This window comes from Podarcis pityusensis, assembly GCF_964106645.2.
Source record: "Podarcis pityusensis genome assembly, chromosome: 13".
Lineage (NCBI taxonomy): Eukaryota > Metazoa > Chordata > Lepidosauria > Squamata > Lacertidae > Podarcis > Podarcis pityusensis.
The window spans coordinates 2,085,743-2,099,915 of record NC_138038.1 but is presented as its reverse complement, the minus strand read 5'-3'; the positions used below and the strand labels follow the sequence as shown (position 1 = coordinate 2,099,915).

Sequence of the window (14,173 nt, the reverse complement as noted above, 5' to 3'; positions counted from 1 at the left end):
GTCCATAAATTGGCTTTGCCATGCCAGAAGTTGTTATGGACTTCATAGATTAAAATAACCCTTAAAAAGGTCAATTGGTCACATTTGACAGGAAAGTGCAGGAGTTAAAGGAGAAGAATGTGGCACCTTCAAAGGCACCTTCAAAGGTGTTGAGTGTTTCCAGAGGCCAGCTGCTAGGAGCTGTGGCACCCTTAGCCAGATGTGGAGCATCTTTGAGGCTAACCTCACCTGCCTGAAATTGTGGGGCCTAGGTTTGGGTGGGGTCAGGAGGGCTCCCATTAAGGGCAGGGTGTGTCTTTCCTATGGCACTGATTTAGGCTGGTTGCCTTCACTGTTCATTCCCCCTTTCAGTCAAATGTGGCCCTAATTCAATCCATGTTATGCGTCCCACCTCTTATTTTCTGCCCCTCAGTTCTCAGAGTATAAAACCATCAGTCTTCAGCAACCTTCTTTGAAGATGCAGCCAGTGGTTGGTTGGAGGGAGCCCCTTTGAAGTCTCTGCAGAGGGGGAAAGGCACCTAAAATGGGAGCATTTTCCTCTGTGCAAGGAAAGCACTGGGGGAAGCCTTCTGAATGCAGACTACTTCATGGGGGGGGGTGTCCTTTTAAGAACGAAGCATTCTTTTCTTGCCAAAGGTGTTTGGAAAACCCCTTCCATTTGGGAGGTGTTGCACTTTGCACAGTGCTTTTGAAGCGCCCAACAACCAGCCTATTCTGTCAAGCGCTGCCCTGACCTGTCCCAAAACATGATGAATGTGACTGAACCAAAAAGGTCTCTCAAGCCAACTAGGGGGGTCCCCCAACCCTGCCAAAAAACTTGGTTTGTGTAGGTGGCAGAGTTGGTAGGGAAAGCTGAGTCAAGTTGCCTCTTTAAGTGACCACAAAATGGATGATTATGTGGCCACTGCAGACTGTGCTGGTGTTCTTGAAATGAAAATTCCCTAGAATGTGCCCAAGGTTGCAGTCTTTTCAAGCAACTTAACACCTCGCACATTATGTTTCTAAGTCTTTGAATGTATTAGTGAACACGGCAAATAGAAGTTACGTTTGTCAGGGATCTGGAACTGAATACAGAACACTTTTGAGTGTACATTCAGTAGCAAACTTGAGTGTGCTGCCACATAATGTGAGAAATAGCCATTGTACCATAAACTAAAACACAGCGCTGCATATTCAAATGTTTTAAAGTACATTTTTGAAATGGTTTGATTGTTGTTTTCACTTTTTCAAACAGTCCAACTGAACAAGTTTGGCAGCAAAACAGTTCTCAATCCTCCTCAACATCCCAGTTTTCTGGAATAAACGACGACAAGTTTATAGGAAATTATCTCACATCTCCAGAGTTTTCTGTTCCTGTTCAAGATTGCTCACCCTTGTCTCACTTCCAGATCAAGGGACTTCAAGCTGGGTCATTTAACAGCCAGGAAAATTTGTCCTTGGGGCAGCAGCAGGAACCTGGGGCAAATACCAACACCCAAACATTCCTCACTTATAGAGGGATCAGTGCCAACAGCTGCCAGCCACTGGTGGAGATACAGCCTGCTTTTGCATCAAATGCCAATAATGTGTCTCCCCAAACTCAGAAATCTCCAGGGGACAGTGACATTTTGCCGCACCGTTTTCTTGCAACAACTTTTGGACACAACAGCCAAAGCGGTGCAAATCAACAAAATCATGGAATAAGCATGCACCCTCAGCCCCCTCTTCCAGAGAAGAAGAGGACATCGGAGGGAGAACGTTCTTTCAGCTCTGTCTCACCATCATCGAGTGGCTTCTCCAGCCCACACAGTGGAAGCACCATCAGCATTCCATTTCCAAATGTTCTCCCAGATTTCTCTAAAGTTTTAAACACTTCACCATTGCCAGGTATGCTCTGTGCTCATCAGAATGAATTCCAGAAGAATAACTGTGTTAATCTGAAAATGAGCCTTGGGCTGGGCTAGGGTTTTCCAAACATGGGTCTCCAGCTCATGGTAGTGTTGGCACCCATAGGATTCGCAGATGAGGTGGTGTTGTGAATTGCGCTACTCCAGACTAGGTTTGGAACGCTCCCCTCATGTGAAAAAGAAATTTGTCTGCAGATAGAAAGCCAGAGGGTCAGAGGGAGAGGTTCTGGCTCAGCACTTTGCCTCCCGTGCTCTGAAGTGGCGCAGCACATTCTGCCACTTGGGATTTTCGTTCTGCTGCATGTTTAGACCACAGCAGACTACAGCCAGCTCCTCAGATGCTGCTTTATGCTGGGACAGCCATAGTGTGCTGCTGCTTCTTTTCACTTCTCTTGGGCTTACTTCTCTTTTTACCCCATAGAAAATCCAGCTGACAAGCAGGTGACTGTGAAGTTTGTCCAAGACACCTCCAAGTTCTGGTACAAACCGGAGATTTCAAGAGAGCAAGGTTTGTCAAGTCATGCCAAGTTAAACACCTTCCACAAGGAGGTAGCTTAATAGCTCTTTGTATTTACTTACAAATACTTTTGATTCATTCTAACTTGGAGTTGCAGGGTGAGTGGCATAGGGTTCCTTTTCAGTTTTCACTCCCAAAGAGAAAAACCACCCAGCTTCTAGTGGGGGCTATCAGTAGGCTGGAAGAGGTATATTTTAAGAATGCAGGGAGCATGTGATTGTTCTTCAGGAGCAATCTCTCTCTTCCTCCACCCCCTTCGTCTTAGATTGCATATGATTATTCACAGTACCACCTATATCTTTGGTCATATAGAAAAGTCAAAAAGCAAGTGTTAGGGGAAAGTTATCTGTTTAAAACATGCATGGGGGGGCATAGTTGGTGTCCTCTTACACTTCTACAGATCCTCGATGAACTTCGTCCAATTTACACTGCCTGCTGGCAAACAATAAATCTGTTTTAATGTAGGTTTTCTGAAACTGCCAGGTTGCTGCAGGTGTAGCAAGATCACAGAGTAGAAAAGATTATCAGAGAATACACCTGCTTGTTTTGGATTCAGAAACCCAAAAGCTGAACATTAAGTACTGTACAATTAACAGACAAAAGGTGGTTTCTCCTTTGGGGGCGGGATGCAGATGGTTCTCGGAAAATTGACTCTGGGCAGCGAAGTATTGCTAGTTCCTAGAGATCAAATATTGTTACAGGGAAGGTTGTAAAGGTTGAATAACTGGCTTTTGGACCAAACAGTTTTCTATTGCTTCTCTCATTATTCTGCTGCTTTAGCTAGGTACAGGCAGAAGGTTTTACTATCCCAACCATGGTTAAGATATCGTAAAAGCACCCCGTAGGCTTTTTTCTTCTTCTTCCTCACCCTTTGAGGGCTAACCATGCTTGGCTTCAAATCAGAGTTTGCAATGGTGCTTGCAAGTAGCTTTGCAAATTGTGGTTCCAGCTAACCCCCATTTATCATCAATATCCCTACAGACCTAATACTTTTGCCTGACAAGTGAGTAGGTTCTTCTGGAACTCAGAAGTGACTGAGAAGTGTGTGTGCTCATTTCTGGTACTTTTGACCTCTTCACCTGGCAGTCTGTGGGTGGTCAATTAAATTTCCCATAATATCTTTGATGCAGCATCACTCTGGGGTATTGTGGGAAAATTAAATACCCACGCGCCATTTCCAGGTTAGCCAATGGCTGGTCATCCACCAGTGTGAGGGGGTCCTCCTTTTCACAAGGAGCTCTGCTTATGTGGCTCCCGGGAGACTAGACTGACTTCAGAGAATAAGGAACTGAGACCATCCATGGTGTGACACACTAAGGGGTGTGAGTAAGGCTTCCATAGATAGACCCAATTAAACAAAAATGAGGTCCTCCTTTTAAACTTGGTTTGCCTTGTTTTAGGAGAGGAGTTTTATAGCACTTTCCTGTCGGATTGTTTGTTTGTTACTTGCCTAAAAGCAACTCGCTCCCTCACTCTTTTCTCTTTCTTTTTTCTTCCCTCATGCAGCCATTGCTGTCCTGAAGGACAAGGAGCCTGGATCCTTCATTGTCCGCGACAGCCACTCTTTCAGGGGAGCCTATGGCCTTGCCATGAAAGTGGCTATACCTCCTCCTTCAGTGTTGCAGCTGAACAAGAAAGGTGTGATATGTTTAATCTCTCCAGTTTGGGGAAAGGGATCTATACCTTCAAAGTTGAAAAAAATCCTTTGTCCTTTACATTCTAACGTAAGAGGTACATTTTTGAGATTGCCCCATCGCTGTTGTCCAGTTAGCGTTTGGCATTTGTTTTTAGCAGATGCTGGGAATTGGCACGTTCTCCATTATTTAGTGCAACTTCGAAAATAAGTCCGCACAACTAAAAAGAAAAATGAAACAAGCCTCCCAACTGCACCACCGCCACAGATACACACACACTAGATCAGTTATTGGTGGCTTAAAATACTAAAACTTGCCAACTTGCATTGGGCTTCTTTACCTGATTGCCTGGAGCTCAGAAGCTGTTTACAAGCCTGGCTGAAGTATTGCCTCACTCTCTGAGCCTCCCTAATTGTTAGGGACCCTGGAAAGAGTCAGATTCCATTGTATAGGAATTCTATCTTTATCTGGAGGCAGTAATGCAATTCCTTGGAGGAAATAGGGAGGAGAGGACCCAAAGCAGGGTTTGAAGCAGTAGCTCAGAAAGCCCTTGACAAAGGTAGCAGAGCAATAAGGAGCCTCTCAAGTCCTTGTGCTTTGCCACTTAGCATGCCAGTCTTGCTGAGGGAAAAGGAAAATGGCATGCAGCGTTGGGCTGCAATCCTATACAATTTACCTGGGAGTAAACCATATGGAACTCAGTGAGGCTTACTTCAAAGTAGACATGTATCGGCTTGTGCTGCAAATCAGTATGCCTTGCTAGAAGAGAGATGGTTGGTTTTAAAAATATTTTATACTCAACAAACTATTCTTCATTGAGCTAAAATCCATCGCAGTAATATTTTGTGAATGAGCAGTGGAAATGAAACTGCAAGTGTTCCGTTTTATGGCAAGTGATACAGTTTTTTTCTGTCCCTTACACCATGTAATATTTCAGCAGTAGAATGCAAACTGCCATGCATAATTTGAGGATTGTGTTTTCTTGCTATGTACCAATTAAATTGTGTTTTCTGTGTCTTTCCTTCACAAGTTTCATCAGTGGAGATTCTGGGGTGTTCCAGTGCTACTTGCTTAATCTTAGGAAGTCTAGTAGTTCGATCAAATTAGATCAGTTTCCTCTTGTTTGTATTAGCTGCTTAGATATTTGAGAACTTACTTCCCCCACCCCTCCATATCCAAGCAGAGATGGCCAAAGGTATTTTAGTGCCCCAGTTGGATACATTTGAGAGGCGTTTCCAGCTTTTCTTGAAGTTTTGCAAATAATACAGTTGTGTGCCTTTTGGATCACATGGAAGTTTTTCATTACACCCCGAAGTAAATAAAGTAATAAATAAATAAAATAAAACGGTGTATTCCAAGCAGCCATCCAAGATGGAATTAGGGGAGCGTGACCCATTCAGTCACACTGGGTACCAAGCCACAGGAGGCACCATAACTATTATGTAGCGGGGGGGGGGGCAGATTTTGGTGTCGCACGGGGCACTGCTGAAATTTGAGACCTCAAGGACCGCCATTGCAGCCACCAGTGATTTGTGTGGTCATCAATGGCTTCTCTGGATGTTGTCTGCTTCTCCATCAAGCGTTGCTCTCCATTGCTGATGTGATATATAAGTTTCCCCTTCACTGCAAATGCAGATGAACCAACAGCACGATCCGTGTGCTATGGTCCTCATGTGTACAGTCCTTTTATTGTGTACTGTGACTAGGCAGTCGGCTCCAAGGCATGTACAGTGGTACCTTGGTTCTCGAACTGCTTAGTTGTTGAACAAATCGGCGCCCGAATGTCGCAAACCCGGAAGTGTTCCGGTTTGCGAATGTTTTTCAGAAGCCGAACAATTGCAGCTAGTTGGAAGCCGCACCTTGGTTTTCGAACAGTTTCGGGAGTCGAAGAGACTCCCAGAACGGATTACATTTGAGAACCAAGGTACCATTGTACTTGTAGGTGATGCCATTCCTTCACATTCCTTCATTTGGTCTAATGACATTGTTTTCTGTTGTTTTATGCCGCAGTTGGAGATCTGTCTAATGAACTTGTCAGGCATTTCCTGATTGAGTGCACCCATAAGGGAGTGAGGTTGAAAGGATGCCTCAATGAGCCATATTTTGGTAAGGATATTTTATCTATCTATAGTTCATAAGTGGTGGGCTTTAGGAAGGTGATGAATGAAACTTGGGCAATTTTTAAATTCCTGTTTTTGAATACCATTTAAGGCCTCGCCTCCCCTTTTCCAGTGTTGTTTTTTTTTAAAAAAAGTTTTATCACACTTCTCCTTTTCTCCTCCATCCCACACTGATGCCTTGGCAGAAGGAAGCACCACTGGAAAGTAGGCAGCTCCTCCCAGGAATGGAGCGCTCAGTCTCTCTGCACCTCACTCTTCCCTCTGCATAAGTGTTGCAGCTGCTCCACTTTGCCCTCCTTCACTTTCCCTAGTAATGTAGAGATTCCCAGAGAAGAAATGCAAACCAGAATTCAACTTAGGGGGCCAGATATGTGATGCCACTTTAAACCAAAGACTCGTACAAAGTCTTTTCAGATCAGGCTAAATCAAGGGCTGCTGAGTCCTGGCATATATACAGAAACTACAAGTTGAGACACTAGCATTTCATGGTCTCCTTCCACCGCTGCTTCTACATGTGATAGTCACTATTTTTCATACTTGGTATTCCATGTTGGAAATTCAAGTAGATGAGAACTCTGTATGCATGGAAGTGTTTAAAGAGTGATCTAGCAAGTGAATCCTGGGTTAGTTTGCTGAATTGAGAGGCCTGCGAGAAGATCAGATAGAGGTAAGTTTCAAGAGATAAGTTATCCAGTGCAATCCAGTTCTGTGCTGCCAGAGAGAAACCTGCTGAGAAAGGATAGCTGCTGGCTTAAGATGCAGGACGTAAGAACAAAAGCTAAATAAGAAACTTGTTACACAAGCCGGAAGTTAACTTGATGCCTTCCTTGTTTTAACCACAGGGAGTTTGACAGCCTTGGTGTATCAGCATTCAATTACTCCTCTGGCCCTGCCCTGCAAGCTGCTCATCCCAGACCAAGGTATTCCCATTAAAAAAGGAACAGGCTGTGCCTAATCCAGGTCTTGTGTAAACGTCTGAACCAATATGCATGTCCAGCACACTCATGTATCCAACACACCGCTCCGAGAGGACTAGGAACTATGATGGACGCACCGGAGGAGTAGAGAAAGGCTGGTTTATTTATGGAGGCTCCTTCAGAGAGCAAGTGGGCAGCAAATCATACAGCAAACACACTTTTAATTATGAGAACAGAAGAGCGAGTGTAGCCTTTTACTACAGTAAGAGAAAGAAAAAAGGAGAGGAGCAGTGGGAGAGCCTGATCTAGTTGTGAACAGAGAACTTTGGCCTCCATAGGTGTTAAACTCTCCCCTTAGAGTGCTTTGTCACTGGCAAGGCTGCAAGTGTCTTCCACACATTCCTTGGTCTGTGGTCCAGCGAAGCATGAATACAAGGTGCCGTTGGAGCTGTGAGCTGCCCAACCATTGAAGATCTGGGGTTTAAATGCCGCTTTTAGACCAGCTAAACTCGGGGGGGGGGGTTTCCTGAGTAAGTACTGTCATGCTTTAAGTCCTTTGCTTATTTCGCTCAAGTTCCTGTCAGTTTACTAATCTGTTCTCTAAGATAAGTTTGAAGTTGAAGTGACGTGGCCATAGTCTGAAATGTATATTAATTGAATAATAAATTTATTCTTGGATATTCAGTTTACTTCTCAGCAGAATCTCAAATTGTGGGAATCTAATTGGGACATAGAAATAGAAGAGGAAATTTGGAATAGGAATACTTTGTAAGTCAATTTCTTCCAAGAGAATGGGACTTGTTAAAAATCTCTTTGGGCTGCTATCATACCCCTAGGAAGCTATCTTGCCTAAAACCTAATAGCTCTCTTCTCTGCTGGACAGAATGTGCCACCAGTCTTGGGACACACAGACATAAGAGGTGCTTGGACTGTTCAAAAATAGAAACATTTTGGAAACATATTTTTCAGGAAATGTTTTTAATCACATGCCCAAATGTCCCTATAATTCTTTCTTTGGCTCTTTTTAATTTATATAAAGGAGAAACAGAGCAATTAAGAAGTAAGGAACTCAGAATGTGCTTGCTAACTGCAGCACATACAATGATAGCCAGACATCAGAAATCTTTAAGCCTTTTCGTTATCAGTGGTATAATATAGTTAAGCAAACTGTGCTACTAGGAAAACTGTCTCACAAGTTAAAGGTGACAATCGGGCAAAAGAAACGTGGCAATTCTAATGTCACTTGGTATGATTTTATTGTTTATAAAATAATGAAGCACATGGAAGCGATGTGCTTCTCATATACAATACGGTCTGCCTTGTATAGACTTGAGACGCTGCTGCATTTTGATCCATCACCAGCTGATTTGTAATTCAAAAACCTGAGTTTCTTCATGTGATCTTACAAAGCATACAGTATTTAAAAATGAATATAGTTTCAGTTCCTTTATCATATATTGACAGTTAAATAAACACTATTTTAACTGTCCAAAGCAAATATATAAAAAGCAAGCTTGAATTTTCAACCTTGTACTACAAGAGGCTGCAAAGTGGCTGTTTGCTTTATTTACAGTCAAGCACTTTTAAATACCATGCACTCCCTGAAATGATTGGGACTTAAAAGTGCTTGCCTGAGTTTGAATTGTTCCCAGAGTTTTCTCCTCCCTTCTCATACGTAGCTGAAGGGGTGAGTGGACTTTGGACCCGGATGCTTTTCCTTATAATAGCTCCAATAAGGTGTCATGTAACACCGAGAATCTGACTAACTTCTCAGTCCAATTTATACGGAAGATGCAAGTTTCCATTTCTGCCTGCAGACCCCCTGGAGGAGATACCTGAAAGCTCTCCGCAGACGGCTGCAAACTCTGCTGCAGAGCTTCTGAAGCAAGGGGCAGGTCAGTGAATAGTTCTTGGCGCATCAGTATTAGAAGGCTTTGCATGCCACCCAAGTGAGTTGTGATTAAAGGCTGAAGACTGTTCTAAGCTCTTTTAAAGAGAAACCAAGAAATAAAAACAGTTATTGTTTCATCTTTCTGGTGTAGCCTGTGAACGTTATAGTAAACTTCTCTGTGTTCCTGGGGGGGGGGGGGTAAAAATAAATAAAAAGTTTAATTAGTGCACACTGGGTCTGAATTTTCAGGCTAATAGCTGCTGCATGGCGTTCTGTGAGCTTGTATACATGCGAGCCTGAATGTGTACCTAAACGCTGTGTGAAGTTCCTGTGTCTGCTTTGCAATATGTCTGCCATCAGAACCAAAGTAAGATTTTCCTGTACAGATCCTGCTCACTTTCATAGTTCTTTCCTTGTATTTCTTCCTTTATTGCATGAACAGCATGCAATGTTTGGTACCTGAATTCTGTTGAAATGGAGTCCCTCACTGGTTATCAGGCAGTGCAGAAGGCCCTGAGTTTAACCCTGGCTGAAGAACCGCCTCCTGTCTCTACTGTGGTCCATTTCAAAGTGTCTGCACAGGGCATCACACTGACAGACAACCAGAGAAAGTGAGTCCTGGCACTGCAATGTGATTGGTTTGGGGGTTGTTGGAGGTTTCAAAAGAATTTCTTTTTTTTTAATGCATATGAGCCTATTAGAATGCTTCGTGATAATTTTAGTTAGTTTCAATGTTTACCTGCTGTTTTTCTGCTAGGCTTCCAAAGTACACATTGTGTTTAAGGCCTAGTTAGGTTATTTTTTTTAAACATGGAACAACAGCCATGATAAAGGGCCTAACCAAGACCTATTCAGTAGTGAGGGTTTTTATTAAGCTTTTATGCTGTGATTTCAGTTGAAATCGCATCCCCAGCAGCTGCTGCTGCATTGCAAAGCATTACCATTGATGCAAACAGCAGCCTTCCTCACACGCGAAATAGCAGCCTTAACGGCATGAGAAGAAAGGGTTAACATCCTCATGCACCACAATCCTTTTTCTGATTGGCACCTTCACAACTGTCAGTTAAAGTTTTATAAAAGAATCATGCAATGCCAGTTGTGTTTAATGCAGAATGTATTTTGTTCCTACAACAAACATTGTCTTGCAATTGCCTATCCCCTCAGGAAACCACCCCCTGGTGGAATGTGCCTGAGATGTAAGCACATAAATCTATCACATTTCTTAAACCTATTTTGTCATATTTTCTCTTTCCCTCAGGCTCTTTTTCAGGAGGCATTATCCGGTCAACACTGTTATTTTCTGTGCTTTGGATCCACAGGACAGAAAGTAAGGATGGCAAGTGCTTTTCCTAATTCAACATTCATAATACTGTGTGAGACTACAAAAAACACTAATAGAAATATTAATCTTTTCTCTCCCCCACCCGCCTCCCCCTGCCTCTTCTGTATGCAACAAGATGGATGAAAGAGAGCCTTTCAGCAAAGTAAGTAATAGCATGCATCTTACTATCCGACCACCTTTGCAAACAGCTTATACCATGTCCAGGACTCTGCATTTCCTTCAGATATCCTCTAAATCAGGACTATTGAGCAAGGCTTGGGGACTCTTATCAGGTGACAATTTGGAGTCTCAAATGTGACCCATGGCATCTTCCACACTTCCTACAATTTTTGGAACAATCTTTATGTCCTGGAAATGATGCCCTTAGTGGGACAAGAGCAGAGACATTCAAATCGGGTCTGCTGCTCTTCTCAGCATCCCCCTTTCCTCCGCATTCCGATTCAGCGAGCATTGCAGGAATCATGGCATTTGCAACTTGCTAGTATTTGTAGCCAAGGAAGAAAGTTGTAGGAGGAGTGATGGTCTAGTCTTGTTGGATTGGGTGAAGCAGAGTCTGGCAAGCATGTGGGGGCTTTTGGAAGGCCAACAATGACATGTTCAAAATGGGGCATAGATGGTAAAGTACGAAGAGATGCTGGTCAAGGGATTGTGACTATTTTGAAGAAGATGGCACTTGCAGTTAAACAATGAGTGACATTTTCAGAGGTGTACTAATAATATTGGCTCCTTCCTCCTCCAGCAAAACTAGCTTCGGATGCATGTGGGAAATTTTGGTTTGGCCCCGTAGCATTTGCTAGGTGGGGAGTTTGTTTGGGCATTTTGAGTGACTCCCCAGCTCTAAATATGCAACTTCAGTTAAATTTCTAAGTATTTCTAAAAGGGAAGTCCTGAGGTGTTAAAATGCTCTAGGGCAGAATGGTGTTTCCGTGGTAAGTGTTAACTATTGGAGATCCCTGGATCAGATCTACCCCTGTAAGAGGTGCCCTTGGGGCACAGGAGAGGTTGGAGGAAGTGAACAGCATGTGAGCGCTGACCTAACATCTCCTGTAGTCGTAGAAGACAGCTGGGAGTGGGGGCAAGTTTGCAAACTACTTTCTCTTAGTCTGTTCTGGCCTCCAAAGTAAGTCCATTATTCGCTCTGTGGTGTGATGCTTCTTTCTTTTCATGCGCATTTCCTTTGCTTTTGCTTTCTACAGGGTGTTTGGGTTTGTTGCAAGGAAACAAGGTGACGCTGCAGACAACGTATGCCACTTGTTTGCAGAAAATGATCCAGAGCAACCTGCCAGTGCCATTGTAAACTTCGTATCAAAGGTCATGATAGGTTCCCAGAAGAAGAACTAAGAGCTTCCAACTGAGTGCTGCAGACAAACTCACAGGAAGGATGTTGAGGCAAACTGTTGTGAGATTATGGCCACTCAGCCTGCATCTAGCGGTTTCCCAGGACGACATTCCACATACAAGGACTGCCATCAGTAACATCACCTGACCATTTGACAGGTTTTGACATACAAGTGCAACGTTAAGCAAAGAAGGGAGCTAGAAGTCAGCAAGATCCCTAAAGCCCATATCTGAACAAATTTTGGAAGAAAGACTTAAAGCAAGGGAGCCAATAGTATTTTCCATGATTTTTCGCCACATTGGGCTAGAATCATAGCATTGTAGAGTTGGAAGGGTCTCGAGAGTCATCTAGTCCAACGCCCTGCCATGCAGGTAGAATGGAAGGTGGGAGCCACATTGCTTTTAGCTGGAATTCTTGCTAGGAAACGCACAATCAAGGGCAGAACTACACTTAAAGAAATCACAAAGGGAACAGCCTCTGGGTGCATTTGTAGGGAAGAAGTGGCAGCTACAGCCTGGGTTATAATTGCAGGTTCTCCTTTGCAAGTGCCCACCTCTGCATTAGTGTTATCTCAGCAAATTCAGCTTTGGAAATGCATTTGCTGATACAGCCTATATTTCCACCTGTAAATAATTGTTGTAGCTTCATTTGATGATAGCCATGGCCATTCTCTTCCCTTGTTTTCACATAACAATCAAACTTTAAATGGAAAAATTTTGTGTTCAGAGGAAATTGGTGGAGATTTATTTGGGATGGTGCAGAGGGGGAGAGAGAGGTTTTTGGACTGCAAAAGGAAGCTTGGGTGCCTTTAATTTATTTGAAGGTAAATGGGAGGGATTGGTTAAAAAAGAAAAATGCAATGCATGTTATGTTATTTTCACGTTGCTTCTTATACGAAGAATTTAAGTAGGGAATATAACTCTTTTCATGGTTGCAGGATAAAAAGGAGGGGGAAAGCACGCAAGAGAACATTTCTGTATAATTTATAATATATTGCTGTAGTCAGACTATTTATAGCCGGCGTGGAGAACCTGTGCGCCTCCCCATGTTGCAGGATGGCAACTATCATCAGTCCAAGCCAGGAAGGCCGATGGTCAGGGCGATGGGAGTTGTAGTCCAATGATATCTGGAGGTGCCACAGGTTTCTCAACCCTTGTGGTGCAAAGCAGGCATCTCTCTGTTGTACAGTATTCTGATTCTGAGCATACTGTTGAAGGCACCGTTCATTATGATAGGACTTGGGCAGGAGATCCATTCAAGCCCTGAACTGAATGGGGGTTGCAGCACCACTTTGGAGCAATGCTTTTTTAAATGTATCCTGTATTCCTTCAGTAGCGGAGACTTCGCTTGAGCCTTGCTGTAGGAAGTAGTTTTGTATTCTGACTTTAAAAGCAGCCTTTACGTTTACAGTAAATATTTTCATATTATTTTCTATTACTTAAAATGATGGTTATGAAATCCAATTTGTATGGATGGTTTTTAAGCTGATTTTTATTTTTAAAATCTGGAATAAATAAAACATAAAGAGGAAAAAATATTTTTGTTGCACTTACCCATATTTTGAAGATGGTCTGATTCTGTTTTGACAGTATGGCACATCCTGTGCATGTATGGCTTATGAAGACTTTCTGATGTTGGTTTATAATTGGCTCTTACAACACATGTGACAACTGCCTCTTTAAGATCCATCTTGCGACTTCCTTCACACAGACCCAGCAAGATGGAGAGAAACTTTCCATTGATTTGAGCCCATGCCACAGGAATCCACGTGTGAATATGCAACCACATATGCCTTTGAATCAGGGTAGTTGAGTGAATCAAGCCTCATAAGCAGCATTCTCACGGTCACTAAAGGAGCTAGGTTTAGCCTCCTAACCAGATATGTCAATCTCCCTTCTTTTTTGTTCTAGGAGTTTTTTGGCTCCTGTTTGTTTGCAGCGTTTTGAGAGGGTTCTGAGATCCTGTTCTTGTTGGTTAATTTCTGAGGTGGTTTGCTTTTAAGGGATGCTTTTTCTTTTATACAGGTTTCTCTGACAACCACTTTCATTGCATCCCAGAGGAGGGGGGGGTCAGGCATGGCCAAACTTGGCCCTCCAGATGTTTTGGGACTACAACTCCCATCATCCCTAGTTAACAGGACCAGTGGTCAGGGGTGGTGGGAACTGTAGTCCCAAAACATCCGGAGGGCCAAGTTTGGCCATACCTGAGGGGGGTTGTTAGGTTCTCTACACCATTGTCCTTCAAGTAGTTTTGGAGGGTCTTCGAGAGACTCTCTTGCCATTTGGTTTGTGTTCAGTATGGGACTAAAGGACCATGATGAGGTGGTTTGTATTTTCTCTCCTAGTTTGAGAGAAGGCATGGTCCGTGATCTTAAAGTTACCAACATTTGTCGTTCCAACCAAGGGGATCAGGCCTGGTGAGAGCAGAATGCTAGCCAATCTGGACATTATGGTGTGGTGCCCAGACTTGAGAATGTGTTGCTGGTGTTGCCTGGGTTCTTTTAACCCCATATATCGTACAGGCCTCC

The 14,173-nt window shown here is 43.3% G+C and overlaps 1 protein-coding gene across 6 annotated transcripts in view; it reads left to right on the top strand.

The window, feature by feature from the left end:
- Positions 1-13,183, top strand: part of TNS3 (tensin 3) — a 76,510-nt gene extending 63,327 nt beyond the window's left edge. For all 6 annotated transcript variants that reach the window (XM_080976505.1, XM_080976504.1, XM_080976506.1 and 3 more), the window contains 10 exons: positions 1,235-1,866; positions 2,308-2,394; positions 3,910-4,041; positions 6,048-6,143; positions 7,000-7,077; positions 8,892-8,969; positions 9,408-9,576; positions 10,224-10,292; positions 10,423-10,449; positions 11,504-13,183. In XM_080976505.1, the coding sequence (XP_080832631.1) occupies positions 1,235-1,866; positions 2,308-2,394; positions 3,910-4,041; positions 6,048-6,143; positions 7,000-7,077; positions 8,892-8,969; positions 9,408-9,576; positions 10,224-10,292; positions 10,423-10,449; positions 11,504-11,648 (1,513 nt within the window). In that variant the 3' untranslated portion in view covers positions 11,649-13,183. The remainder of the gene's footprint in view (positions 1-1,234; positions 1,867-2,307; positions 2,395-3,909; positions 4,042-6,047; positions 6,144-6,999; positions 7,078-8,891; positions 8,970-9,407; positions 9,577-10,223; positions 10,293-10,422; positions 10,450-11,503) is intronic.
- Positions 13,184-14,173: the final 990 nt, after the last annotated feature.